The sequence below is a fragment of the Tamandua tetradactyla genome, chromosome 7 (genome assembly GCF_023851605.1).
Source record: "Tamandua tetradactyla isolate mTamTet1 chromosome 7, mTamTet1.pri, whole genome shotgun sequence".
Classification (NCBI taxonomy): Eukaryota; Metazoa; Chordata; class Mammalia; order Pilosa; family Myrmecophagidae; genus Tamandua; species Tamandua tetradactyla.
Window position 1 is genome coordinate 123,636,504 of NC_135333.1, and position 27,243 is coordinate 123,663,746.

At 40.1% G+C, this 27,243-nt stretch overlaps 1 protein-coding gene across 4 annotated transcripts in view; it reads left to right on the top strand.

Moving 5' to 3' along the window:
* The window catches only part of RBMS2 (RNA binding motif single stranded interacting protein 2), an 88,790-nt gene that overhangs the window by 49,573 nt on the left and 11,974 nt on the right, over positions 1–27,243 (top strand). For all 4 annotated transcript variants that reach the window (XM_077111076.1, XM_077111074.1, XM_077111077.1 and 1 more), the window contains exons 3-9: positions 14,032–14,090; positions 14,930–15,021; positions 16,859–17,016; positions 21,274–21,353; positions 21,489–21,598; positions 22,640–22,686; positions 22,854–22,947. In XM_077111076.1, the coding sequence (XP_076967191.1) occupies positions 14,032–14,090; positions 14,930–15,021; positions 16,859–17,016; positions 21,274–21,353; positions 21,489–21,598; positions 22,640–22,686; positions 22,854–22,947 (640 nt within the window). The remainder of the gene's footprint in view (positions 1–14,031; positions 14,091–14,929; positions 15,022–16,858; positions 17,017–21,273; positions 21,354–21,488; positions 21,599–22,639; positions 22,687–22,853; positions 22,948–27,243) is intronic.

Below are 27,243 nucleotides of genomic sequence, written 5' to 3' on the forward strand. Positions count from 1 at the left end.
CAGCTTTCTCCTGAAGAACCTTTGGGATTCTGCAGACTAGATTTGAGTCATCAGGTAGACAGTGGCTGCTGTAGAATTAGCCCAGTTAGAAATGCTGGGAAAGTTGCAAGAGCACAGAGATGCCTACCTCAATTCCATTAGGTAGAAAAGCATATTTTCAAATCACATATTTGGGAGACTGATTAGAGGAAAGTCTAGGGGTATGATGGTGTATTAGTTAGGGTTCTCTAGAGAAACAGAATCAACAGGGAACACTTGCAAATATAAAATTTATGAAAGTGTCTCACGTGACCGTAGGAACGCAGAGTCCAAAATCCACTGGGCAGGCTGCGAAACCGATGACTCCAATGGATGGCCTGGACGAACTCCACAGGAGAGGCTCACCAGCCAAAGCAGGAATGCAACCTGTCTCCTCTGAGTCCTCCTTAAAAGGCTTCCCATGATTGGATTTAGCATCACTAATTGCAGAAGACACTCCCCTTTGGCTGATTACAAATGGAATCAGCTGTGGATGTAGCTGACGTGATCATGACCTAATCCTATGAAATGTCCTCATTGCAACAGACAGGCCAGCGCTTGCCCAATCAGATGAACAGGTACCACAACTTGGCCAAGTTGACACCTGTCCCTAACCATGACAGTCCACCCCTTGTCAACTTGGCACATATATATATATATATATACATCACCTTAGACCATACTTAATTTCCAAATGAAAACAAATAAGCACACATTTTTTCTTTTACCTGACAAGACTCAACTGCCCTGCATATAACTGGAAACACATTAAATCTCTCCAGAACAGCGTGCAAATCCTTGGGCAATATTCATTCTTAAACTTGATATCTTACAACTTAAATAGTATAACACAAAACAGCATTACAGTCCTCGTTTCTGTAACTGATCATGTGGTCGAAGTTCATATTTATCACTACCTTCTTCCACTACCCATTCCATGTTCCCTTTCCCCTCGGCAAGCACTTCAGCTGGCCGTGGTTCTTTGCCTGGTGGGGTGACCCAAACCTTCATTCCTGAAGTCTCAGAGCCATTAGTGGTCCTGCCTGGATTGTGTTGTTGCAGTTTTCCATTGATTTTAATCACAGGGCATGGTAGTACTAATAGACGCCCCAGGGGATCTCCTATATTCCAAGAAAACTCTTCTTTACCTCCATTATGTAGTTGCAGCCCTACTTCCTTCTGATAGTCAGGGTCAATTACCCCAGACAATAATGTAATCCCCTTCTTGGTGTGTTGATCCAGAGGCATAAGTAGCCCAAAGTGGCCAGGTGGCAATCTTAACTTCCAGTTCAGTGGTATCACTGTTGTTTCTCCTGGAGAAAGCACACCCCGTTTTGGAACTAAAACCTGTAGACCAGCAGAACTCAGGGTAGCAGGGACAGGAAGCAAAAATTTTCCTAGTGGATCACTAGGAGTAATAGTGAGTGGCACCACACCCATTTCCACCCCTTGGTTCCTGGACCCATGGATCCTAGCTATGGGAGAAACAGCACCATACAGTGGACGCTGATTCAGAGCATACACAGCTTCCTGGAGAACATTACCCCAGCCTTTCAAGTTTTTGCCACCTAGTTGGCACCGTAATTGAGTTTTCAAAAGGCCATTCCACCGTTCTATCAATCCAGCAGCTTCTGGATGATGGGGAACATGGTAAGACCAGAGAATTCCATGAGCATGTGCCCATTCCCGCACTTCATTTGCTGTGAAGTGTGTTCCTTGATCCGAAGCAATGCTATGTGGAATACCATGACGATGGATAAGGCATTCTGTAAGCCCACGGATAGTAGTTTTGGCAGAAGCATTGCGTGCAGGGAAAGCAAACCCATATCCAGAGTATGTGTCTATTCCAGTTAGAACAAATCGCTGCCCCTTCCATGAAGGGAGTGGTCCAATGTAATCAACCTGCCACCATGTAGCTGGCTGGTCACCTCGGGGAATGGTGCCATATCGGGGGCTGAGTGTGGGTCTCTGCTGCTGGCAGATTGGGCACTCAGCAGTGGCTGTAGCCAGGTCAGCCTTGGTGAGTGGAAGTCCACGTTGCTGAGCCCGTGCATAACCTCCATCCCTACCACCATGACCACTTTGTTCATGAGCCCATTGGGCAATAACAGGAGTTGCTGGGGAAACAGGCTGACTGGTATCCATAGAACGGGTCATCTTATCCACTTGATTATTAAAATCTTCCTCTGCTGAAGTCACCCTCTGGTGTGCATTCACATGGGACACAAATATCTTCATGTTTTTAGCCCACTCAGAAAGGTCTATCCACATACTTCTTCCCCAGACCTCTTTGTCACCAATTTTCCAATTATGGTCTTTCCAAGTCCCTGACCATCCAGCCAAACCATTAGCAACAGCCCATGAGTCAGTATACAAACGCACCTCTGGCCAGTTTTCCTTCCAAGCAAAATGAACAACCAGGTGCACTGCTCGAAGTTCTGCCCACTGGGAGGATTTCCCCTCACCACTGTCCTTCAAGGACACCCCAGAAAGGGGTTGTAATGCTGCAGCTGTCCACTTTCGGGTCGTACCTGCATATCGTGCTGAGCCATCTGTAAACCAGGCCCGAGTTTTCTCTTCCTCAGTCAATTCACTGTAAGGAACTCCCCAAGAGGCCATAGCTCTGGTCTGGGAAAGAGAAGGTAATGTGGCAGCAGGAGTGGAAACCATGGGCATCTGTGCCACTTCTTCATGTAACTTACTTGTGCTTTCAGGACCTGCTCTGGCTCTATCTCGTATATACCATTTCCACTTTACAATAGAGTGCTGCTGTGCACGCCCAACTTTATGGCTTGGTGGGTCAGACAACACCCAACTCATGATAGGCAACTCAGGTCTCATGGTAACTTGGTGGCCCATGGTTAAGCGTTCAGTCTCTACTAAGGCCCAGTAGCAGGCCAAAAGCTGTTTCTCAAAAGGAGAGTAGTTATCTGCAGCAGATGGTAAGGCTTTGCTCCAAAATCCTAAAGGTCTGCGTTGTGATTCTCCTATAGGGGCCTGCCAAAGACTCCAGACAGCATCTCTATTTGCCACTGACACTTCCAGCACCATTGGATCTGCTGGATCATATGGCCCAAGTGGCAGAGCAGCTTGCACAGCAGTCTGGACCTGTTGCAGTGCCTCCTCTTGTTCAGGTCCCCACTCAAAATTAGCAGCTTTTCTGGTCACTCGATAAATGGGCCGGAGTAGCACACCCAAATGAGGAATATGTTGTCGCCAAAATCCAAAAAGACCCACTAGGCGTTGTGCCTCTTTTTTGGTTGTGGGAGGGGCCAGATGCAGCAATTTATCCTTCACCTTAGAAGGGATATCTCGACATGCCCCACACCACTGGACACCTAGAAATTTTACTGAGGTGGAAGGCCCCTGTATTTTTGTTGGATTTATCTCCCATCCTCTGACACACAAATGCCTTACCAGTAAATCTAGAGTAGTTGCTACTTCTTGCTCACTAGGTCCAATCAACATGATATCATCAATATAATGGACCAGTGTGATGTCTTGTGGGAGGGAGAAACGATCAAGGTCTCTGTGAACAAGATTATGACATAGGGCTGGAGAGTTGATATACCCCTGAGGTAGGACAGTGAAAGTATATTGCTGACCTTGCCAGCTGAAAGCAAACTGTTTCTGGTGGTCCTTACTAATAGCTATTGAGAAAAAAGCATTTGCCAGATCAATAGCTGCATACCAAGTACCAGGGGATGTATTGATTTGCTCAAGCAATGATACTACATCTGGAACAGCAGCTGCAATTGGAGTTATCACCTGGTTGAGTTTATGATAATCCACTGTCATTCTCCAAGACCCATCTGTTTTCTGCACAGGCCAAATAGGAGAGTTGAATGGGGATGTGGTGGGAATCACCACCCCTGCATCTTTCAAGTCCTTAAGAGTGGCAGTAATCTCTGCAATCCCTCCAGGAATACGGTATTGCTTTTGATTTACTATTTTGCTTGGTAGGGGCAGTTCTAGTGGCTTTCACTTGGCCTTTCCCACCATAATAGCCCTCACTGCACGAGTTAGAGAACCAACGTGGGGATTCTGCCAGTTGCTCAGTATGTCTATGCCAATTATACATTCCGGAACTGGGGAAATAACTACAGGATGGGTCCGGGGGCTCACTGGACCCACTGTGAGACGGACCTGAGCTAAAACTCCATTGATCATCTGGCCTCCATAAGCGGTGGTCCAGAGTGACGTTTTGGGTCCCCTGGAATTAATGTCACTTCTGAACCAGTGTCTAATAATCCCCGAAATATCTGATCATTTCCTTTTCCCCAATGCACAGTTACCCTGGTAAAAGGCCGTCGGTCTCCTTGGGGAAGACTTAGAGGAAGGTTAACAGTATAAATTTGTGGCAGTGTAACAGGTTTCTTCCCCATAGGGACCTGGCCTCCCCTTCATTCAAGGGGCTCAGGGTCTGTAAACTGTTTCAAGTCTGGAAATTGGTTAAGGGGCCGTGACTCTGTGTTTTTGTAATTCAGGTTAGACTTCTGTTCCCTTGACCTAGAACTCTTTTGTTTATACAGCTCCAACAAGAATTTAGTAGGCTGCCCTTCTATTGTATTTCTAGGCACCCCATGATTTATTAGCCAATGCCACAAATCTCTGCGTGTCATATAATTTTGATGCCTCCTTTGAGTTTGTTGTCTATTATAATACCCACGTCTTCTACCCTGTCTTTGGTGATTAAGTGCTGCCACCTGGCTTCTGCCAACTCGGGATCCTGTCATCCCCATTGTGTTTAAGGATTCCAGCTCAGTGACAGCAGTTCCTACAGTAATATCTGACCTACAGAGAAGTGCAACCACAGAGCTCTTGAGGGATGATGGTGCTAGTCTCACAAATTTATTTCTCACTGTTCTGGTAAAAGGTGCATCCTCTGGACATTCCTGGGGTGTAAGAGCAGGCTTTGCATGATAAATCCACTCTAACATCCCAATCTCTCTAAGCCTCTGGATCCCCTCATCTACATTATACCAGGGTAGTTCTGGCATTTCAACCTCAGGTAATGTTGGCCACCTTTTGATCGATGTTTCAACCAACCACCCAAACAAGCTGTTAACACCTTTTCTAACTGCTCTAGCTATAACATTGAATGCAGAATCTCTGCTTAGTGGGCCCATATCAATAAATTCAGCCTGATCCAGCCTTATATTCCTCCCACCATTATCCCACACTCTTAAAATCCATTGCCACACATATTCCCCTGATTTCTGTCTATATAAATTGGAAAACTCACACAGTTCTTTTGGAGTATAATGTACCTCCTCATGTGTGATACTTTGTACCTCACCTTTAGGGGCCTGTTGGGACTTTAGTCTAGTTATAGGTCTAGAAGAAATGAGGGGTGGTGGGGGTGGGTCATGAAAAGAATTAGAAATATCTTCCAAGCCATTTGCTTCAGGGCTTTCATTTGCAGTTTCATCTGGTGAAACAGGAATAATAACTTTAGGGCTAATCCCTTCAGGAGGAGGTTGGGTGGCCAATTCCTCAAGGCAGGCTGGAGGTGGGGCGGCTATGTCCTCAGGGCAGACTATTACAGGGTTATCTAAAGAAGGCTCAGCATGGTCTAGGGTTTCAACCTCACCCCCAACATCATCATCAATCCATATGTCACCATCCCATTTTTCAGGGTCCCACTCCTTTCCAATCAATGCCCTCACTTTAACGGCAGACACCATGCAAGACTGAGATTTCAGTTTACGTTGTAAAGTTGCTACTCTAACAATAAGATTCTGAGTCTGATTTTCAGAGATCTCAAGTCTATGGGTACAGGAAATAAAATTTTCCTTCAGGATACTCATAGAAACCTCTACATCTTTCAGACGGCACTTAAGCTTCTTGTTTGAAGCCTTAAGCCCATCCCTTTCACCCTTTCATGTAGACAGTGTATCTAACAACAACCAACCAACATCTCTATAACTCTTATTCCTACAAAACTCTGTAAAGGTGTCAAAAACATTATCCCCCAGAGTCTGGCTTCGTACAAGCGAAGCATTAGGAGAATCGAATGATGATATTTTGACTATCTCCTTTGCCAACTCAGTCCATGGATTGGGAGTGTCATTCTGATTACGGGAATCAGAGTCCTTAGTGTCTCTGAGCCCAGTCAGAGTAGAAAACCATTCATAAAAACCCATTTTTAAGATTCTGTTCCTTAAGAACCACTCCTGGTACCAAGATGTATTAGTTAGGGTTCTCTAGAGAAACAGAATCAACAGGGAACACTTGCAAATATAAAATTTATGAAAGTGTCTCACGTGACCGTAGGAACGCAGAGTCCAAAATCCACTGGGCAGGCTGCGAAACCGATGACTCCAATGGATGGCCTGGACGAACTCCACAGGAGAGGCTCACCAGCCAAAGCAGGAATGCAACCTGTCTCCTCTGAGTCCTCCTTAAAAGGCTTCCCATGATTGGATTTAGCATCACTAATTGCAGAAGACACTCCCCTTTGGCTGATTACAAATGGAATCAGCTGTGGATGTAGCTGACGTGATCATGACCTAATCCTATGAAATGTCCTCATTGCAACAGACAGGCCAGCGCTTGCCCAATCAGATGAACAGGTACCACAACTTGGCCAAGTTGACACCTGTCCCTAACCATGACAGATGGGAAGGGGGAAAGAATTGAGTCTGGATAAATGAGTGGTAGAAAGAGCTAGAAATAACATTAGACTGTGTATATTTTCTTTAATTTTTTATTAATTAAAAAAAATTACAAGAAACAAACATTCCCAACACATACACTCAGCAATTCACAATATCATCACATAGTTGCATATTCATCATCATGATCATTTCCTAGAACATTAGCATCAATACAGAAAAATATAACAAACAAAGAAAAAAAATTTTACATGCCATACCCTTACTGATCCCTTTCATTGATCACTAGCAGTTCAAACTAAATCTATTTTAACATTTGTTCCCCCTATTATTTATTTTTATTCCATATGTTCCTCTCATCTGTTGACAAGGTAGATAAAAGGAGCATCAGACACAAGGTTTTCACAATCACACAGTCACACTGTGAAAGCTATATCATTATACAATTATCAAAAAACATGGCTACTGGAACACAGCTCAACATTTTCAGGCAGTTCCCTCCAGCCTCTCCATTACATCTTGGATAACAAGGTGATATCTACTTAATGCATAAGAATAACCTCCAGGATAACCTCTCGACTCTGTTTGGAATCTCTCAGCCATTGACACTTTGTTTCATTTCCCTCTTCCCCCTTTTGGTCGAGAAGGTTTTCTCAATCCCTTGATGCTGGGTCTCAGCTCATTCTAGAGTTTTTCTCAATCCCTTGATGCTCAATCTCAGCTCATTCTGGGATTTCTGTCCCACGCTGCCAGGAAGAGCCACACCCCTGGTAGTCATGTCCCACGTAGACGGGGAGGGTGGTGAGTCTGCTTGCTGTGTTGGCTGGAGAGAGAGGCCACATCTGAGCAACAAAAGAGGTTCTCTTGGGGGTGACTCTTAGGCTTAATTTTAAGTAGGCTTGACCTATCCCCTGTGAAGTTAAGTTTCATATGAACAAACCCCAAGACTGGGGGCTCAGCCTATAGTTTTGGTTGCCCACACTGCTTGTGAGAATATCAAGAATTCAACTTGGGGAAGTTGAGTTTTCCCCCGTTCTCACCATTCCCCGAAGGGGACTTTGCAAATACTTTTCCACTGACTGATCAAATCACTCTGGGATTCATCAGGGCATCACCTGGACAAAGCAACAAAATCTCATGTCCTATACAAAGTTCCATATACTTAAGGTGTTCAATCAACTATCTACATAAGTTATATTAGGAGATGTACTAGTCAAAGTATAGATTTGTACCAAATAAACATTTTTTGCTTTAGTCTCACACAGAAGGTGACATTTTAAAATATTAAGTACCATCTATTTTCAGCACACTGCAGTAATGACACTCTTTTGTTCTTCCTCATGCAAAAACATTTTTAAAATTTGTATATTTAGTCACTATCATTATACACTCTAGGCATTCCTAGATTACACCATCTCAGTCTTTATCATCTATCTTTCTTTGTGATTTTGTTTATGCCCCAGCCCTCCTCCCTCTATCATTCTCATATGCAGCTTCATTCAGTGTTTTAACATAATTGTATTACAGTTAGGTAATATTGTGCTGTCCATTTCTGAGTTTTTATATTCAGTCCTGTTGCACAATCTGTATCCCTTCAGCTCCAGTTACCCAATATCTTACCCTATTTCTATCTCCTGATGGTCTCTGTTACCAAGGAAATATTCCAAGCTTATTCACTAATGTCAGTTCATATCAGTGAGACCATACAGTATTTGTCCTTTTGTTTCTGGCTAATCACACTCAGCATAATGTCCTTAAGGTCCATTCATGTTGTTACATACTTCATAACTTTATTCTGTCTTACAGCTGCATAATATTCCATCTTATGTAAATGTCACAGTTTGTTTAGCCAACTGTCTGTTGATGGACATTTTGGCTGTTTCCATCTCTTGGTGATTGTTAATCATGCTGCTATAAACATTGGTGTGTGAATGTCCATTTGTGTCCTTGGCCTCGTGTCCTTTGAGTAGAGACAGCATATAGATGGGTCCTGTTTTTTAATTCATTCTGCCAGATTATGTCTTTTGATTGGAGAGTTTAATCCATTAACATTCAGTGTTATTACTGCATGGGTAGTACTTTCTTCTACTATTTTGCCTTCTGGATTTTATATGTCATATCTAATTTTCCTTCTTTTTACCTTTACTCATAGTCTTCCTTTCTACACTCTTCTCCACACCTCTCTCTTCTGTCTTTGTATCTGTCTCTAGTGTTCCCTTTAGTATTTCTTGCAGAGCTGGTCTCTTGGTCACAAATTCTCTCAGTGATTTTTTGTCTGAAAATGTTTTAATTTCTCCCTCATTTTTGAAGGACAATTTTGCTGGATATAGAATTCTTCGTTGGCAGTTTTTCTCTTTTAATAATTTAAATACATTATCCCACTGTCTTCTTGCCTCCATGGTTTCTGCTGAGAGATCTGCACATAGTCTTATTGGGCTTCCCTTGTATGTGATGGATGGCTTTTCTCTTGCTGCTTTCAAGATCCTCTCTTTCTCTTTGACCTCTGACATTCTGATTATTAAAAGCCTTGGAGTATGTCTATTTGGATCTATTCTCTTTGGGGTACGCTGCACTTCTTGGATCTGTAATTTTAAGTCTTTCATAAGAGTTGGGAAATTTTCAGTGATAATTTCCTCCATTAGTTTTTCTCCTCCTTTTCCCTTCTCTTCCCCTTCTGTGACACCCACAACACGTAAATTCATGCGCTTCATATTGTCTTTCAGTTCCCTGAGTCCCTGCTCATATTTTTCCATTTTCTTTCCTATAGTTTCTGTTTGTTGTCAGGTTTCAGATGTTCCATCCTTCAGTTCAGAAATCCTATGTTCTGTCTCTCGAAATCTACCATTGTAGGTTTCCATTGTTTTTTTTCATCTCTTCTACTGTGTCTTTCATTCCCATAAGTTCTGTGATTTGTATTTTCAGACTTTCAGTTTCTTCTTTTTGTTCTTTCCTTGTCTTCTTTATATCCTCCCTCAATTCATTGATTTGTTTTTTGATGAGGTTTTCCATCTCTGTTTGTACATTCTGAATTAATTGTTTCAGCTCCTGTATGTCATTTGAATTGTTGGTTTGTTCCTTTGACTGGGCCATATCTTCAATTTTCCTAGTGTGATTTATTATTTTTTACTGGTGTCTAGGCATTTAATTACCTTAATTAGTTTATTCTGGAGATTGCTTTCACTTCTTTTATCTAGGGTTTTCTTGCTGGATGAATTTGTTGTCTATCTGTTCTTTGACATTCCATTCAGCTTTATCTGGACCTTTAGCTTAAGTTTTGTTTAACAGAGGAGAATTTTTCAGTTCTTGTTTTCTTGTTTCTTGCCCTGCTTTTGTGGTGCCTCCCCCGCCCTCCCCCCACACACTTAGGAGGGTCTACTTAGATATTATAGATCCCGGCCAGATTTTCCCAGACCAAACTGGCTTCCTATCAGGAGGGAAGTAGACTGTGTATATTTTCTATCTTTTAAAACTTTTTATTAAAGTATAACAATCATACAGAAAAATGCACAATCATATGTATGTATAACACAGAGAATTTTCACAAAGTGAGCACACCCTGGTAACCATTCCTTGGGGCAAGAATTAAAACACTTCAGGAGCCCACTTACCAGTAGTAGATAGGGTTTCTTTATTACCTTTACTGGCTCCCCCACAAAATTATCAATTGTTTGTCTTCTAAATAATAGATTGTTAAGGCTTGTTTACACTTTATATAAATACAATCATATAGTGCAATACCTTTATGTCCGGCTTATTTTGCTAAATGTTGTTTGTGAGAGTCATCCATGTTAGGAATAGCAAAAACTTATTCATTCTCATTGCTTTATAGGGTTATACCATCATGTAATTATGCTACTGTTTGTTTATCCATTCTACTATTGTGGGACATTAGGTTGTTTCCAGTTTGTGAATATTATGAATAAATAGTGCTGCCGTGAACTTATATGTGTCTTTTGTTGCATAAGTGTACACATTTCTGTTGGGTATACCTAGGAGTAAAATTTCTGGGTCATAGGATATACATCTGTTCAAGCTTTGTAGATACTACTAAACAGTTTTCTGAAGTGGTTAAACTAATCCACAATCCCATGCCAGTTGCTCCAAATCCTACAGAGGCAGAAAGTTTTGCTCCCAAGATAGAAGGCATCAGAAATATTCTGTGGTAGTTAGGTTCAGGTGTCAACTTGGCCAGGTGAAGGTACCTAGTTCTATTGCTGTGGACATGAATCAATGGCATGTAAACCTCATCTCTTGCTAGGAGGCTTATATCTGCAGTCGGCTAGGAGGCATGCCTGCTGCAATGAATGATGTTTGATTTAATTGACTGGTGCTTAAATGAGAGACTCAACGTAGCACAGCCCAAGCAGCTCAGCATACCTCATCTCAGCACTCACAACTCAGTCCAGGCCTTTGGAGATGCAGAAAGGAATCACCCCAGGGAAAGAGGTTGGAACCCAGAGGCCTGGAGAGAAGGCCAGCAGAGATCGCCTTGTGCCTTCCCACATAAGAAAGAACCTCGGTTGAAAGTTAACTGCCTTTCCTCTGAAGAACTATATGTTAACTAAATAAATCTCCTTTTATTGAAAGCCAATCTTTCTCTGGTGTGTTGCATTCTGGCAACTAGCAAATTAGAACATACTCTATATTGGAAACAACCCAAGTGTCCCTCAACTATGAATGGTTAGACAAAATGTGGTGTATTCACACAATGGAATGTTATTCAGCTGTAAAAAGAAATGAAGTCCTGATACATATGACAACCTGTGTGAACCTTGAGGACATCATGTTATGTAAAATAAACTAGACACAAAAGGACAAATATTGTATGATCTCAGTGTTTGAAACAATTAGAATAAGCAAACGCATAGAATCAGAATCCTGAATATAGGCAAATGGGACAGGGTCGGGTAGGGAATAGGAAGTTAAGGCTTAAAATGTACAGAGTTTTATGGTTAGAATGTCATGCGGGAGACCTGGGTTCGATTCCTGGACCATGCACCTCCCCCCCAAAAAAAACATGTACAGAGTATTTTGAATGATGGAAATGTTTTGGTAATGGATGGTGGTGATGGTAGCACGGCATTGTGAACACAACAGTACTGAAATGCACATCTGTATATGATTAAAAGGGGAAATGTTAGATTTTATAAAGGTAACAGAACAAACATTTTTAAAAAAAGCCATGAAACTGGGTGCATGGGTGGTTCAGTGGTAGAATGCTCACCTTCCATGTGGGAGACCTGGGTTTGATTCCTGTACCATGCACCTAAAAAAAAAAAAAATCCATTAAACTACACTGCACAAACAGTGAACCCTAAGTTAAACCATGGAGTTTAATTAATAGTAACAATTATAAAAATGTGCTATCATGAATAGTAACAAATGTTCCACATCAATGCAAAGCATTGGTGGTGGGGTGGTATGTGGGAATCCTGTATTTTATTCATGATCGTTCTGTAAACCCATACTTCTCTAAATAAAAAGAAAGAAATACTCTGAAAATCCCTTACTCTTCTGAGATAGTGATTTGATCCATTTGGTCTGTGCAAATCACATGGGCTTTTGCTAGCAACAGACCACACAGGCTCAGTCTCTACAGAGTATGAAACTGGTTCTTCCTTAACCTCAGCTTATCTTGTTAGTACTGCATTTAAGCAGAATTTAGGGGACTTAGTCTAAGGCTAGTAATTGGAGATGGGAGGATGGGAATTGGCAGAAATGCTGGCTTATGAGGGAATAGTGTAAAATTGCAACCTAGGTCCTTGATCCCTATACCTTGTGTTTCTTGTATACAAATACAATGCGCTGCAAAGATCCTTTCATACCACAAACTCAGAGAGGAAACTCGATTCTACTTTACTGTACTTTTAGACCTTTATTTTGTCCTTCGCAACCGTTGCCGTGTCTTTTGCTGTGTCCGAAAGGATGAGAATAGTCAGGGCCAGCATGTCGGATGGAAGTAGGGAGCCCAGAAGGGAACTGTGGAGAAGTAGGAGTGAGTCAGGGAGGGGATAGGTGCAGATGAGTTAGGACCAAAGGAGGATTGAGAAGAGCTGGTGGGTGGAGCCCTCCTAGATGCTGCCAGCAGGAGTTAAGCCTTTCTAGGAAGGGTGTTTCCCATGCTGAGAAGGACTTCCTGCCTTTGTCCCAGTTGTCTATCTCGGGGTTGTAGGGGAAGTAAATGTTGCTGGATCCTAAGCCCTGCTGGGCTGGAAAGAGAGGTGTAGAATCTGGGACTAGAACTCCTGGTTCTCTTCAACAGCTCCTTCTTCCTAGGAGGAAACAGCAGTGACCCAGCTGTTGCCAGTTGCAGTGGAAATTCTGAGCTCAAAGTCTCAGGCTGCTCTGACCACAGTAGGCTCCACCCTGGGGCCTTGATAGGGATAGCAGCATGTGCGTCCTCTGGCCTGCAGTCAGACTTCCCATGGATTCCTCCCCTTGCCTGTTTGAGAAAGAATCCAAGCACGTATCCCTGAAGGGCTTGGCTCACCACATCCATTCCTACCCCAGTTTAATGTGTTCTTTCCCCAGTCTCCAGGGCATTGCTTGACTTACTCTGTCTTGCCCACTGGGTCACAAAAGCCCCACTGAAGAAAATTAGCGAGAGGCCGCCAAGGAGCAAAACAAACAAATAATGTTCTTTGGGGATGAGAAGAGAGGTGGGAAAAATTGCTTATTAGGGGTATTGGTCTTAAATTCAGTGCCTGACAACTGTCCTAAGTTAGATCTTAAACTTCTGACTTTTTAGTGACTTCCATTCTGTCTCTTTTGTATTTTCACTCTCCTAGAGTGGAACATGGAAGTTTTCTTTTAGTAGAACACCTCGAATATAATCCCTGACCTGTGATACTCCACTGCTCAGTGTTTGGGAGCTTCCACATGACTGCTGCCAAAGTATAACTTAAAAAATTTTTTAAAAAGACAAGTACATGACTTATACAAATACAGAATGAACGTATGTCAAAAATTTATTTAACTCATTAATGAAGGAACCAGCAGGATAGGAAATGGGTTCAAAGAACATTTGAGGAACTGAAGAAAGAATGTTGGAGTAGGATTGCTGGGTTAGATACAAGACTGATCCATGTCCTACAGGACAATGAAACCCAATAACCTTTGTGATTATCTTTTCTACTGAATAGAAATAGTTTGCATTTCTACCATAAAATATGTACACGGTAATATGTATCTTCAAAGTCTGGGACCTAATCAGTGATAAATAGTAAGTCAAACAAATGAACATCCTCCTGAAATATTCCTTGGATTGGCCTTTTAATCAGTGTTCCAGAATGACATGAAAAGACATGCAGTCCTCCTTTTAGCTTATTATCAAATTTTGGGTCATTTTTTCTTAATACTGCTTTGCACCTGGTTTTTGTTTTTCCCTCGCCCTTAGATACGGCAAGATTGTCTCCACTAAGGCCATACTGGACAAGACCACAAACAAATGCAAAGGTGAGAGAACAGCTGTCCTTGTGATCGAGAGCAAGTCAGCCAGGCCATCCCTTGCCTCTGCCTTTTACTGCTGAGAGTTCCTAGTACCCAGTGCCAGGGAGGAGTCTCTGAGGTTTTTCAGGCTTAAACAACTAGCAGATATTTAGATTCCTTGGTGCCCAGACAGCTAAATAGACAAAAATGCTGTTTTGGGTATCCAGCGTCAGAAGACTGCACAGTTTCTTTGAGTCCTTTGGGCTTATTCTGGACCTCATGTCTCCCTAAATTAGGTGGTAGAGATGGGGAGGTGAGATTGTTTCTTCTAGAAAAGCAATGTAAATGCCTTTTTGGGGAGGTGGGAGTGGGGTGAGGGTAACTGGTAGTTTGTTATTTTCTGAGTAATAGTGTTATTGGGGTTTTGAGCAATTCTAGGTGGGGCTGGAAGAAAGGGAAAGGGTGGGGAGGGGCTTCTTTCAGCTGGCAATTGGTTATCTGCTCAGAGAGGTTGCATTTCCTGTGTCCCCAGCATTTCTGAGGTGTGAATGGAAAAGAGGAGAGGTGACTGTGGGTTGTTGGAAAATCTCATTCCTGAAACCTTAAATCTAAAAGGGACAGGGATGGAGGTGGGAGGGAAACAGGAGGGACACCACAAGGACCTCACTGCCCTTGGCATTGTTAGCCATAAAGTAGAGCGAATCTCCCAGTATTTGAGGAGCACGTGTCCATTTGAAACCTCTCAATTTCTCTTTCTCCCTACCACTCCTGTTACATGGGTCATAACTGTTCTGTCTCCTGAAAGGCCTGGGCCTCCCACCTCCCTTACTCCCCCACCTCCAAGTGACGCTGCTTCCTTGTTCCAGGCTATGGCTTTGTGGACTTTGACAGTCCTTCGGCAGCACAGAAAGCTGTAACAGCACTGAAAGCCAGCGGTGTTCAGGCACAGATGGCAAAGGTAAGGGCACTACCTCAAACTGTTCCTCCAAGGGCTTTGTGGTTAGCCTAAGAGTTCCAAGTTCCAAGCTCACAGGCGGCTTAAGAGTCATGAAGTTGACAGGCATGGGCTATCCACAGTGCTTTTGGACTCTCTACCTAGCCAAAAATAGTCTGGTCCAGGGGTCCCATTGAGCACCCCCTTGCCGGCTGGAGGACAGTGTCTGTGGCAGGTAGCTCAGCCAGTTCTGTTCCTCTCATCAAATAATTCTAAGTAGGCTGGGGGCTGAAGGGGCTTCTTCCTTTTCTCCTGCTGCTTTCCCATCTCCACTCTGGCCCCACTTGCCTACCAGACAACTTGCCGTGATTTTGTAATATTCCCTTTAGAAACCAGTTGTGCAACTCAGAAACTTGAAGCAATGCTCTCCACCTCCCAATACTGTTGTGTGTCTGTGTGTGTGTGTGTGTGTGTGTGTGTGTGGCAGTGGAGGGGGTAAAATGGCAGTGGAGGCGATGGATGGGGAGGTCAGTAAAGATGGGGGGAACGTCACAGCAGAGAAGGAAAACTGTCCCTCTTTCTCAAATCTGTCTGGAGTTACTGTTTCCCCTTAGACTACTAGAAAACTAGAGGATTTTCTCTCCCTTTTCTTAGATGAGATTGTCCCTTTGCCTTTCAGAAGCAGTTGTAAATGATATATATATGGAACCAATGAAGCAGGCCTTCCAGGCACACTTTTCTGTAATGGATAAAGAAAAAGGAAGCTCTGAAGGGAAAGGCAGAAGAGGCAATTAAGGTTGCTGGTGACCCAATGTCTAGGGTGGAATGACAGCTCTGCCCTCTGAAAACCCCCCTCCCCACCTCTTCTTTTTGGAGAGAAGCTCAGCTCACTGATAGTACAAATTAGGAGCTTTCAGAGTTCCTAGGAGACTTGAACCTTCAGGGCTTCATGGTGACCCAGTGAGTTGCTCATTTGGCCTTGAGTGCAGCCCAGGCACATTGTCCTTCCCTTTCTCCTTCTCCTGTCTTCCTGCTTTCCCTCCATCAGGGAGAGAACAGGAATTCCTACTTAGAGGATTGTGCTGTGGCCGGAAGTGGGGGATGGGGAATTACTCAAAACAATCCAGCCAAGGAACAAGGCAGTCCAAGAGAATCCAGCCTCTGGGACAGGCTGCTGGGGTAGGGCGGGGGTGGGGTGGGTGTGGAGGTGGGGGTTGGGAGTCTCTGTCTAGTTTTTAAAGAGACAGCCAATTGATGCTTTGTATTATGAGTTTGTACAGAAATTACCTAATTACAGATTATGGGTTTGTAATAGAAATAGTAAAGCTGTTTTTTTTTTTTTTTTTATGAAACATTTTTTTTATTAATTAACGGAAAAAAAAGAAATTAACCCAACATTTAGAAATCATACCATTCTACATATGCAATCAGTAATTCTTAACATCATCACATAGATGCATGATCATCGTTTCTTAGTACATTTGCATCGGTTTAGAAGAACTAGCAATACAACAGAAAAAGATATAGAATGTTAATATAGAGAAAAAAATAAAAGTAATGATAATAGTAAAAAAAAAAACCTATAGCTCAGATGCAGCTTCATTCAGTGTTTTAACATGATTACTTTACAATTAGGTATTATTATGCTGTCCATTTTTGAGTTTTTTAAAGCTGTTTTTTTTCCTGGACTTAATATATACCCCAAGGTAGTGGGACTGGGTATTACAAATAGTTGATGAGGTTATTTTTGGTTGTGTGGCTCTAGCTATCTCTTTTCTGAGATGCGATTTTGTGGATGATGGCTAAGGATGTAGGAAGGGTAAGAGATGTGAGCTTCATTTCTTCACTTTTATTTCCATAGCAACAGGAGCAGGACCCCACAAATTTATACATCTCAAACCTCCCACTGTCAATGGATGAGCAAGAACTGGAGGGAATGCTGAAGCCCTTTGGCCAGGTTATCTCCACCCGAATCCTTCGAGACATCAGTGGGACAAGCAGAGGGGTTGGCTTTGCAAGGTGAGAGGTCCCAAGGGTGGGAAATGATGAGGTTAGTTTAAGAATGTTTCTTAAAAATCTGTGTTGCCTTATCCCAAGGACCAAATTATCATACAAAAGCACTTGATAGTAAACCTAAAGTCTAGTTTATCGTTAGAGGTCACAACAATCAAAAATCCATTTGCTTCCAAATCTTTATTCTTTTCCCCAGTACTTCTGGCTGCTCTAACCTCTGTTTCTTTGGTCCAGATCCAACCAGAATAAAATAATCCCACATATTCTTTTAATTAATTGTGTCCAAGTTCATCCTGTTATCCACTTAATCTTTACAACAACCCCAGTGAAGTAAATACTCCCCATTTTACCGATGAGGAAACTGAAGTTCCAATATGAAGTGATTTGCAGAGCCCTGGTCCTTCTGGCTTCAGAATCAGTAGGATAAAATAGAAGGTTTGGTCTCCCTTTTCAGATCTGTTAGGAGAGCTAGATCCTAGAAGCACCTCTGCCACTATATGATCAGGCTGTGTGATCTCAGGCCTTCATGAGCCTTGATTCACGCTGTGAGGTGGAAGAAATTGATGTAGGTGAGTGACTTTCATAAGCTGTTCCCTGAAGTTGAAGAGCTCTCCAGGGTGCCCTCTGTTTGGGCTCAGGGGTCATTGTCATAGGGTTTCAGCCTCCTCCACCCCACTTAAGAAATGATTCGTAATAAACTATTTTATTTAAGTATTTGTTTGAATGGTTTTCTTTCTTTCTTTCTTTCTTTTTTTTTTTTTTTTTTGCTTTTTTGGAATAGTTTGAAAACTACTGATCTGAAGGTTGCTTTTTTGTTTTGCGGTGTCTTGTCTGGTCCATGACCACTTCCGTCTTACTCAGCAATGTTTCTGGCCTTACACACTCTTGGTAGCCCCACCTGCTGGCAATCCCGAGTATAACCTGAGGGGCATTCTTGGGCTTGGGCTTGCTCCCATACCCTCTTGAAGCAGAAGTTCCCAAACTTTCTTAGTTCATGGCACTCTTATTTGTCACGGTAGTTTTTTCACAGCTCCCTAGACCAAAAAAAATACCTAATGGTTAGATTTATTAAATAAATGATCTAAACAACTTAATATTTATGTCTTAGCAACTTTATAGCAGTTTGGAAAAGCACATAGTTTTGCACATAGCAGTGAAAGAAAAAATATTTTAATTTCATTCTTAAATAACCATAGTTACTAATGGGATGTATGTGCCTGTTGGGGGCTGCACAACTTCTCAATCTTGGAATCAGATTGGATACCTCCACCCTTATTTCCTGTTAAATTTTCATTCTCTTAGGGTACTTGTTTTCTTCACAGCAGCCGTTGTAAGCCAACGTCTGCAATGTTGTTGACATTGTTGGAAGGAAGGTAGGGTTAGCTAATGTTGAAATAATAAAGTACTTTGAATTAGTGGTTCACTCGGTGTCCAACAGATGTTGCTGTGTTTTCTTCAAAAAGTTAAAATTTCCCTCACCAGGCCTCTGTGAGTTTGCTGTTAGAGTCTTTGACTCCAAAGACTTTTTTTTTTTGACTCTAAAGACTTTTGAAAAACTATAACATATCTTGCATGTTTCTATGTTAACATCTAAAATTTTTCTTCATACATTTAGATTCTTCTAAAAGGTATAGTTTCCAGCAAATTAGAAATATTGCCATTGAAAAATAAAACTGTTACATCATTTAAAAATGTATCCAGATGAAATCTATCATAGCAGTTTGGTATACAAATCATCCATTTTAAAAATACATGGGCCATTTCTTTTTTTGTTGTTGTCAATTTTTTTTTTTTATTTAGGGCCATTTCTTTTTTAACAGTCATAAATTTTCTGTCTTACAGTGTTCCTTTTTTTCCTTCATGATCTTGTATTTCTATTCCATTTCCCTACAGAATTTTATTCTATAGTAAAATATTTCTATAGTTAGAAGTGGATTATCCTGTCATACTTCTCTGCAACAACAATATATAGAAATAGAATTTTTTTCCCCATGGCCATAGGGCTCTTAAGTATTAATCCATAAAAAGTTTATTTTTATAATTGTTAGTTCATAGCTGCTCAAAACAACATAAGTTTATTGAAATGTTGATACGAAATTGTTTTATGTAAAGTAAATTGTACTGGAAATGCTTCTTTTATGACATGGGTAAGTTTTATTTTGTTTAGATTTTTCTAATTAAGTCATATAGCCATGAATGAATATTGTTTACTGCTGTAGCAGAACAGGTTTAATAACAATTCTGTTCATGGCTTTGTTTTGTTTGTTTTGGTGCCTGGGCCATGAATCAAACCTGGGTCTCCCTCATGGCAGGCAAGCATTCTACTATTGAACCACATGTTCCTGTTTTTTGTTTTCATGCTGAGAATGATTATGTACTTGTGCACATAAATAAGTAGATGGGAATGGAAAGAGATTTATTAAGACGAGAATTCTTTGAATTCCCTCTGACTTATATGCCAAGAACCAAAGGGATCTATTATCAAAATTGATTTTTTATGTGTCAGTTGACAACTTGCTGAAGTCCTCCGACTTTGTTGGAAGGAAAGAATTGCAAACACTCGACTAAACAAAAGGATTTGTAACTCAGTCACCAATGCCTCTTGTTGAGATTTGGGACAGGTGAGAAGTAAGTTGAGAGGCGTAATTAGGAGAGGGCCCTTGATCACTAGTAATCATGAGCTGTCCCTCGGGGAGATAATTTTTGAGAAGGGGTTTATAAGAAAGTTGAGTTTCTCAAAGTGATTTTCTTAAGACTCTTTGGAAAGACTTTAAGTAGTAGGAGTAACCCAGTTGAAGACTACAGTTCTAGGATACCTAATGTGCGCTTTTCTCTAAAAAGTTCCATTTGAGGCCTTTTGAAAATTACTGCCTTCAAGGATTTATAACAGAGAAGTTAGGATTTTACAAATGAGTATGACTACTGAATCATTATATTGATATTTCTTTTTAGTCTCCAGTGTTTTAGAGTAGCTAGAAGGAAACACCTGAAATTATGGAAATGTAACCCATACCAAAATTTGAAATCTGTTTTATAACTGCTTGTTAAAATGTACGTTGAAATTTATTGCTTTCTTGTATATGTGTTGTATTTCATAATAAAAAAAGTAAAAAAAAAATTTACCCCCTTCATAGGAAGGGTTCATATTTTTAGCAGTTATTAATATAGAAAGTATGCTGAGATTCACTTCTTTAAATATGGAGAGAGGGGAAGATACTGTACCTTGTATTATATAGATCCTTATAACTTTCAAAACATATTTATATACATTACTGCATTTGAACTATGCAACCCTGTGAGGTAGAGTAGATGGGTATTATCTATAAAGTAAAAATGAGGAGTGAGTCCAGAGCATTTTCATGAGTATTGTAGCTCACAGAGGCATTGGTGGTGAACTGGCTCTGAAATCTAGATTTCTTACTCAGTATTGCTTCCCCTTACAAGGTACTTTAATTCATTAGTACCAATTGTTGTTTTTTTCCCCCCATCATCATGGACTATGGACCCTTTCTTTTTATTTATTTATCCGTTTTTAAACATAACAACATACAAACATGAACATTCTTACCATATGATCATTCAATTCTTGGCATATAATCAATAACTCACAATATCATCACATAGTTGTATATTCATCACCATGATCATTTCTTAGAACATTTGCATCAATTCAGAAAAAGAAAAAAAAGAAAACAGGAAAAAACTTATATATACCATACCTCTTACCCTTCCCTCTCATTGACTACTAGTATTTTATGGACCCTTTCTTAATCAATTGTCCCTTCTACAAATGCATGAATTCCTAATAATGTTATCAGTCACTAATCAGACTTTGATAATTATGTTCAGAAGCAAAGAATAAATATTGGCAAATTCTTGCAGTTTTCTCAGAGTAAGGGAACAATGTCCTTTAGAAATTTTGTAATAAAAAATAATGGTAACAGCCATTATTTCTTATATTCTTATTTGTGTACAAGACAAAATATTAGACCTATCCATCAACGTCTTCTTTGGAATGTTCATAGCTTAAAGCCCTCTATTATTCCTTTGAAGGCTCCTACAGGAGCCAGCTTAGACCTTAATTAGAGGATTGGAGTTGCCTCATCAAGATACCTTGAATTTGCGTGGAAGGAGCTCTTGAGTTTCTGTACTCACAACTTTTGGAGCATTTGTGGGGGCTGGGAACTTAGAGATTTCTCTTTGAATGTAGGGAGAACACAGATCCTGGAGAAGCTAGAGCCTAACCCCTCTTGTGCTCCTTAGGATGGAGTCCACAGAGAAGTGTGAAGCCATCATCACCCACTTTAATGGAAAATATATTAAGACACCCCCTGGAGTACCAGGTGAGGCCTCTGGGAATCAGGCTGAGAGGGCCGCAGGTTATTACTTCCAGTGAAGATTCTGGAGGAGTTTTGTATGAATTGAGTGGTTTAAGTGAGGCAGGACTCAGCTTGCCTGTCTGCTTTCTCTCTTGGCAGCCCCATCTGATCCCTTGCTTTGCAAATTTGCTGATGGTGGGCCAAAGAAACGACAGAATCAAGGAAAATTTGTACAAAATGGACGGTCTTGGCCAAGGAATGGAGATATGGTAAGAGGACCCCTGAGAAGACTGGAGTATTGAGGATTTTAAAGTAGAATGGAAATTACCATGGCTTGATTTCTATGAGCTTGGGGGGGGGGGTTTCAATTTGCTAAAGCTGCTGGGAATACAATATACCAGAAGTGGGTTGACTTTTTCAATGGAAATTTATTAGGATACAGATCAATAATCCTAAACCATGAAAATATTCAAATTAAGGCTTCAAGAGGAAGATACCTTTGAGAAAAGGCTGCTGGCATCTGGGGTTCTTCTTCACATGGAAAAGCACATGGCGACATCTGCTGATCTCCCCAAAATGTTTCTGAACTTCTGTGGGTCCTTGCTTGTTTCTTCCAGGGCATTTCTAAGCTCTCAGTCTCCCCCTGAACTCTCTTAAAGGACTCCAGTAAATGATTAAGAACAACCTTGAATTGGGTAGGTCACATCTCCACTGAAACAACCTAATCAAAACGTCCCACCTACAACAGGTTTGCCCCCACAAGAATGGATTAAAAGAACATGGTACTGGGGGGGAGTGCAAAGGTAGTTCATTGGTAGAATTCTCGCCTGCCATGTGGGAGACCCGGGTTCGATTCCCAGTCGATGCACTTCCCAAAAAACAAAACGAACAAGCAAAACAAGCAAAAAAGCAAATGAACAAAAATTCAACAAATAGTGCTGCAATAACAGGATACTCACATGGAAAATTAATGAAACGTGAAACTGCCAAACAGCATACAAAAAAAAAGAACATGGTCTTTTCTGGGGTACATAACAGATTCAAACCAGCAAAGGGTTGGGGGGTGGGGGGCAAGCTTGAGTATGTAACTGAAAGATGATGGCTACTTAACATACGATTCAGTGTGGGTTACAAGTGGGGTTTTGCAGCCTGTGCACAAAGAGAAAAACCTTTTAACAGTTATATTGAGACTTGACCAGACTTCACCCTAATCAGCTGAACTAAGTACATCCCCTGCCTTGGCCTTTTGGGCTTGCTCCTGCGCTCACCCAAGGGCTGACAATATGATCCCTGTGTTCTTTTTTTTATAGGGTGGTGTGGCCTTGACCTACGACCCCACCACAGCTCTTCAGAATGGGTAAGTGTATTTTATGTAATCAGGTCACCTGAAAGTGACAATAGCATCTGTCCAGGCATTTGGATGTTCAGTTTGATTTTCAAGCAGCATTTAGTGGGACTTGGTTGTGTCTGTCTGTGGGGGCACTTATCCTGTGACTCCTTACTGATTGTGGTTCCCTCCTACAGGTTCTACCCAACCCCTTATAACATCACCCCCAACAGGATGCTCGCTCAGTCAGCACTGTCTCCGTATCTTCCATCTCCTGTGTCTTCATTTCAGGTACGTTAATGCCCCATAGAGTGTGAGATGGTTTTACCCACCATTGTGTTTCCGGTGAAGGAATATAAAGCTGGAAAAAAGCTTGTTTTTTAGGTTTTCTTTTATACATGTTGCACACAAATAATTTTACACGAAAGTATAAAACATCCTCTTTTTTGCTGCATCTACTGTGAGAATGAAGACTATTTTCAGCAGCCAGACTGTTGATATTCCAGGAAATGGAAGGGACACACAGTTATTGGGAAGAGGCTGAGAGTTGACAAACTGGGGGGTCATGGGAAGGAATTGGCCATAGATCACTGTACTGTAGTTAGGTACAGAACGAGGTCAGGGAATTACTCTGGACTCCATCACAAGATGAGGTCTGCGGAGGCTTACTTCCCCATCAGTGTCGATATTCCAAAGAGAGGGTGTCTTTTTGAAATCCAAAATGTCTTGGGTGAAAAAGAAATCTGCAGGGTCAGATGAGCCAGGTGTTGCTTGTTCAGTATCTCAAGCTCAGAAAGATGAGTTAATTTTTTAAGGAAATGAGATTGAACTTGTAGCAAATTCAGCTGCTTTGATTCGGCAAACAACAACAGTTAAAAACAATATAAAAAAAAATCAGAAAAATTTTGAGTGATACCTGTGTTTCTGAAAAAGGAACAGTTCAGCAGGCTGATGAGTAAGATCTAAGAGTTGTCCAGCTATGGAAACGCGATGCCAGACCTGTTAGTGATATTTAGAGATACAATAAAATTTTTCTGTTGGAAAAAAAAAAACACATAAAATGTGATCACTTTATATACAGAGAGACTGTTATAGGGGTCTCCCTTTTTTGCTTACCATACCCACAAGTAAACCCAGGCTATAATTACCTAGTATATAGCTTGCATATTTTTCTTCATGTGCATATACAAGCCTATATGGGTTTGTTTTACAAAAATGAGATCATATTAAATATATATTTTACATCTCTCCCTTCTTACTCAGTCATAACTTAGACCAGGAATTCTCAGACGTGTGGTCCCTGAACCAGTAGTATCAGCATCAGCTGGGAATTTGTTAGAAACAGAAGGTCTTAGACCCTGCTCAGATGTTAAATTTAGAACCCTGGGCATCCCAGCAATCTGGGTTTTAAAAGTCCTCTAGGTGGTTCTCCAGGTGGAAAACCTCTGCTCTGATTATTTCCTTTTTGATGAGTGTCTTTGTATTTCATGGTGCAGAAATACCTGAATTCTTCATCAATACTCCAGTGAAGGGTATTCACTTGGTTTTGTTTTTTTGCTGCTACAAATAATGCTCCAGTAAACATCCTCGTACTGTATCCCTGCATTTGAGTGCTTTTATTTTGAGGGGCTGTAGTCCCAGAAGTGGGATTGCTAGGTTGAAAAGTATATGCATTTTCAGTTTTATAGATGTTTCCAGACTGCTTTCTGCAAAGGTTGTGTTGATTCATGTTTCTATCAGCAGTGTATGAGTGTACCTATTTCCCTTCAGCCAGATATGTTGTTGCTCTTTTAAAATATTTCCTAGCTTGATGAATATAAAGTGCATTGTTAGTTTAGTTTCCATTTCCCTGGTTGCAGGTGAAATTGGCATTGTTTTATGTTGTCATATTTTGATTTGTTCTTCTCTGATTGCTTCTTCATATGCTTTGCTCCTTTTTCTATTAGATTATTTGTTCCTTTTTTATCAACTTACAAGAATTCTTTGTATAAGTATTACTCCTCTGACTGTTACATTTGTTACAAATAGTTTTTTCCAAATTCATTTTTTATCTGTTGACTTTGTGTTCCTCAGACTTTAGCTGTGCATTAGAAATCCCTTGGAGTATTTGTTAAAGCCTAGACTGCTCAACCACACCCAGAATTCTGATTTAATAAGTCTAGGATGTGAAGCAAGAAGGTGCATTTCTTTTTCTTTTTCAAGAAGTTGCATTTCTAACAAGTTTCCAGAGGCTGCTGCTGCTGCCAGTCCAGAGACCATACTTTTGGGAATCATTGTTTCTGTCATACAAAAGTTTAAAATTTGTATATAGTTAAATGTCTGTTTTCTTGTTTATAGCTTTTGAGTTTTCTGCCTTAATTAAAAAGATCTCTCTAGTCCCTAGAATGTGTACATATGGTCTCTAAGATTTTATTTCTTTGTTTTACACTTAACTGTGTAATCATTAGAAAATTTTTTTTTATATAGCATAAGATAGAGGTCCTACTGTAGTTTCTTTCAGAATGTTTTCATTCTGGAAACTTTCAGTTTTCCTAGCAAATTATTAAATAATCCATCCTTTTTCCCACTGAATCAAAATGCCAGCTTTATAATATAATAATACTGGGATTTATTTCTCTATTCCATTCCAATGATCTTTGTGTCTGTTCCTGTTCTAATAATATATTGATTTGTCCACAGCAGTTTTCATAATATGTTCTAATATATGTAAGACAAACTCTTTTCTCCACTCTTTTTCATACTATTCTTTGCTATTCTTGGGCATTTATACTTCTATATAAAGTTTATAAACATTTAAATCTGTGAGGGTTTTAATTGGAATTACACTAAATTTATATATTAGCTTAAGAAAATTGACTTTAGAAATACTAAGTCTTTCACCTAAGATATCCTATCTCTTTCATGTTTTCAAGTCTTACTTTATGTCCTTCAATATGATTTTTGTTTTCTTTGTGTAGGTCTTAGTTAAATATATTCCTATGTGCTTTATAATTTTTATAAGTATTTCTGGTAGTTATTGATAGACCAAAGAAAAGCTATTGATTTATGTTTGTCTCTCTTTTATACTGTTAACTTAACAAATCCTCTTATTATTAATAGTGTTTTTTTATTTGAGTCTTAGTTTTATAGGTGTTTAGTTACATCAGCAAATAATAATACTTTTGTCTCTTTTTTCCCAATTTTAAACCAACTATGTTCTTATTGTATTTATTTGATTGACCCTATGATAAGTTACTTTAATTGCAATGTAATTATAATGGTTTTAATATTTCTCTGTTTAGGTTAATTTTAGTGGATAGTTTATGTTAATAAATAACCTTTACTATATTTAAGAAGTTTCTTTCTTGCCTCGATTTTTTTTTTTGCACGGGCAGGCACTGGAAATTGAACCTGAGTCTCCAGCATGGCAGGTACGAACTCTGCCTGCTGAGCCACTGTCTCACTGCCCTTGCCTCGATTTTACTTTGAGATTTTTTTAAATAAATGGCTGCTGAATTTTATCAAATGTTTTTTCAAGCATCTAATATTACACTGTAGTTTTTCTCCTTCAATTTTGATTTATGTTTATAGAGTTTCTGATCTTGAACAATCCTTACTTTTTTTTTTAAATAAACCCTGCTTGGTTATTTTGATGCACTTCTGGATTTGTATTGCTAGTATTTATATTTTTTGCATTAAAAAAAATTGAGATAAAAGTCATATATTTATTAGTTGTAAATATTTTCTTATGTACCAGAGAGCTTACATCTTTATATTTAATAAGTATAAAATAAGCATATTTGAAACTTGTTCAAAATGCATTTTAAGTTATAGTATATAGTTTAATAACTTACTGATTAAAATATGATTAATTACATTTCTTTGGGCTATCTAGTGGTTCACCTAAGTTTGCTGGAAATCTTTCTTTAAATTTACTTTTAAAAGTGAAAGTCATTAACAGTAATTATTACATCAGCTTTATTTCCTGCTGTGATATGCATATGTACAAACCCTATTTTATACTACTTGTGCATTACAATCAGGCTGAAATGTAACACTTAAGTCTATAATATGATATGATTATTAAATAGTTTTGTTAATTGAAAAAAAAATCACATACCATAAAATTCACCCTCTTAAAGAGAACAATTCAGTCGTTTTCAGTATATTTATGAAGTCATGCAAGCATCATCATTAATTTCAGAACATTTTCACCACCTCAGAAAGAATCCCCTATCTATTAATATAGTCCTACTCCATTCCCTCTCCACCACCACCCCCAGTACCTGGCAACTATTAACCTACTTTCTGTCTCTATAGCTATGCCTCTCCTGGATATTTCATATAAATGGAATCATACAATGTGTGATGTTTTGTGACTGTCCTCTTTCGTTAGCCTTTTTTCAAGGTTCATCTATGTTGTAGCATGTATAAGTACTTTATTTGTGTTTTGTTTTGTTTTTCATAAAAATTCAAGGTCAAATTACTGATAAAACTGCAAGATGAGCACAGATGCAATAGCATCTTGCTCCCTTCTCTCCTCACCCTCCCAGCCCCCCAGCCTCTCCAGAGTTGGCCAGAACCAAGGCAGATGATGGCCAAAGGGTT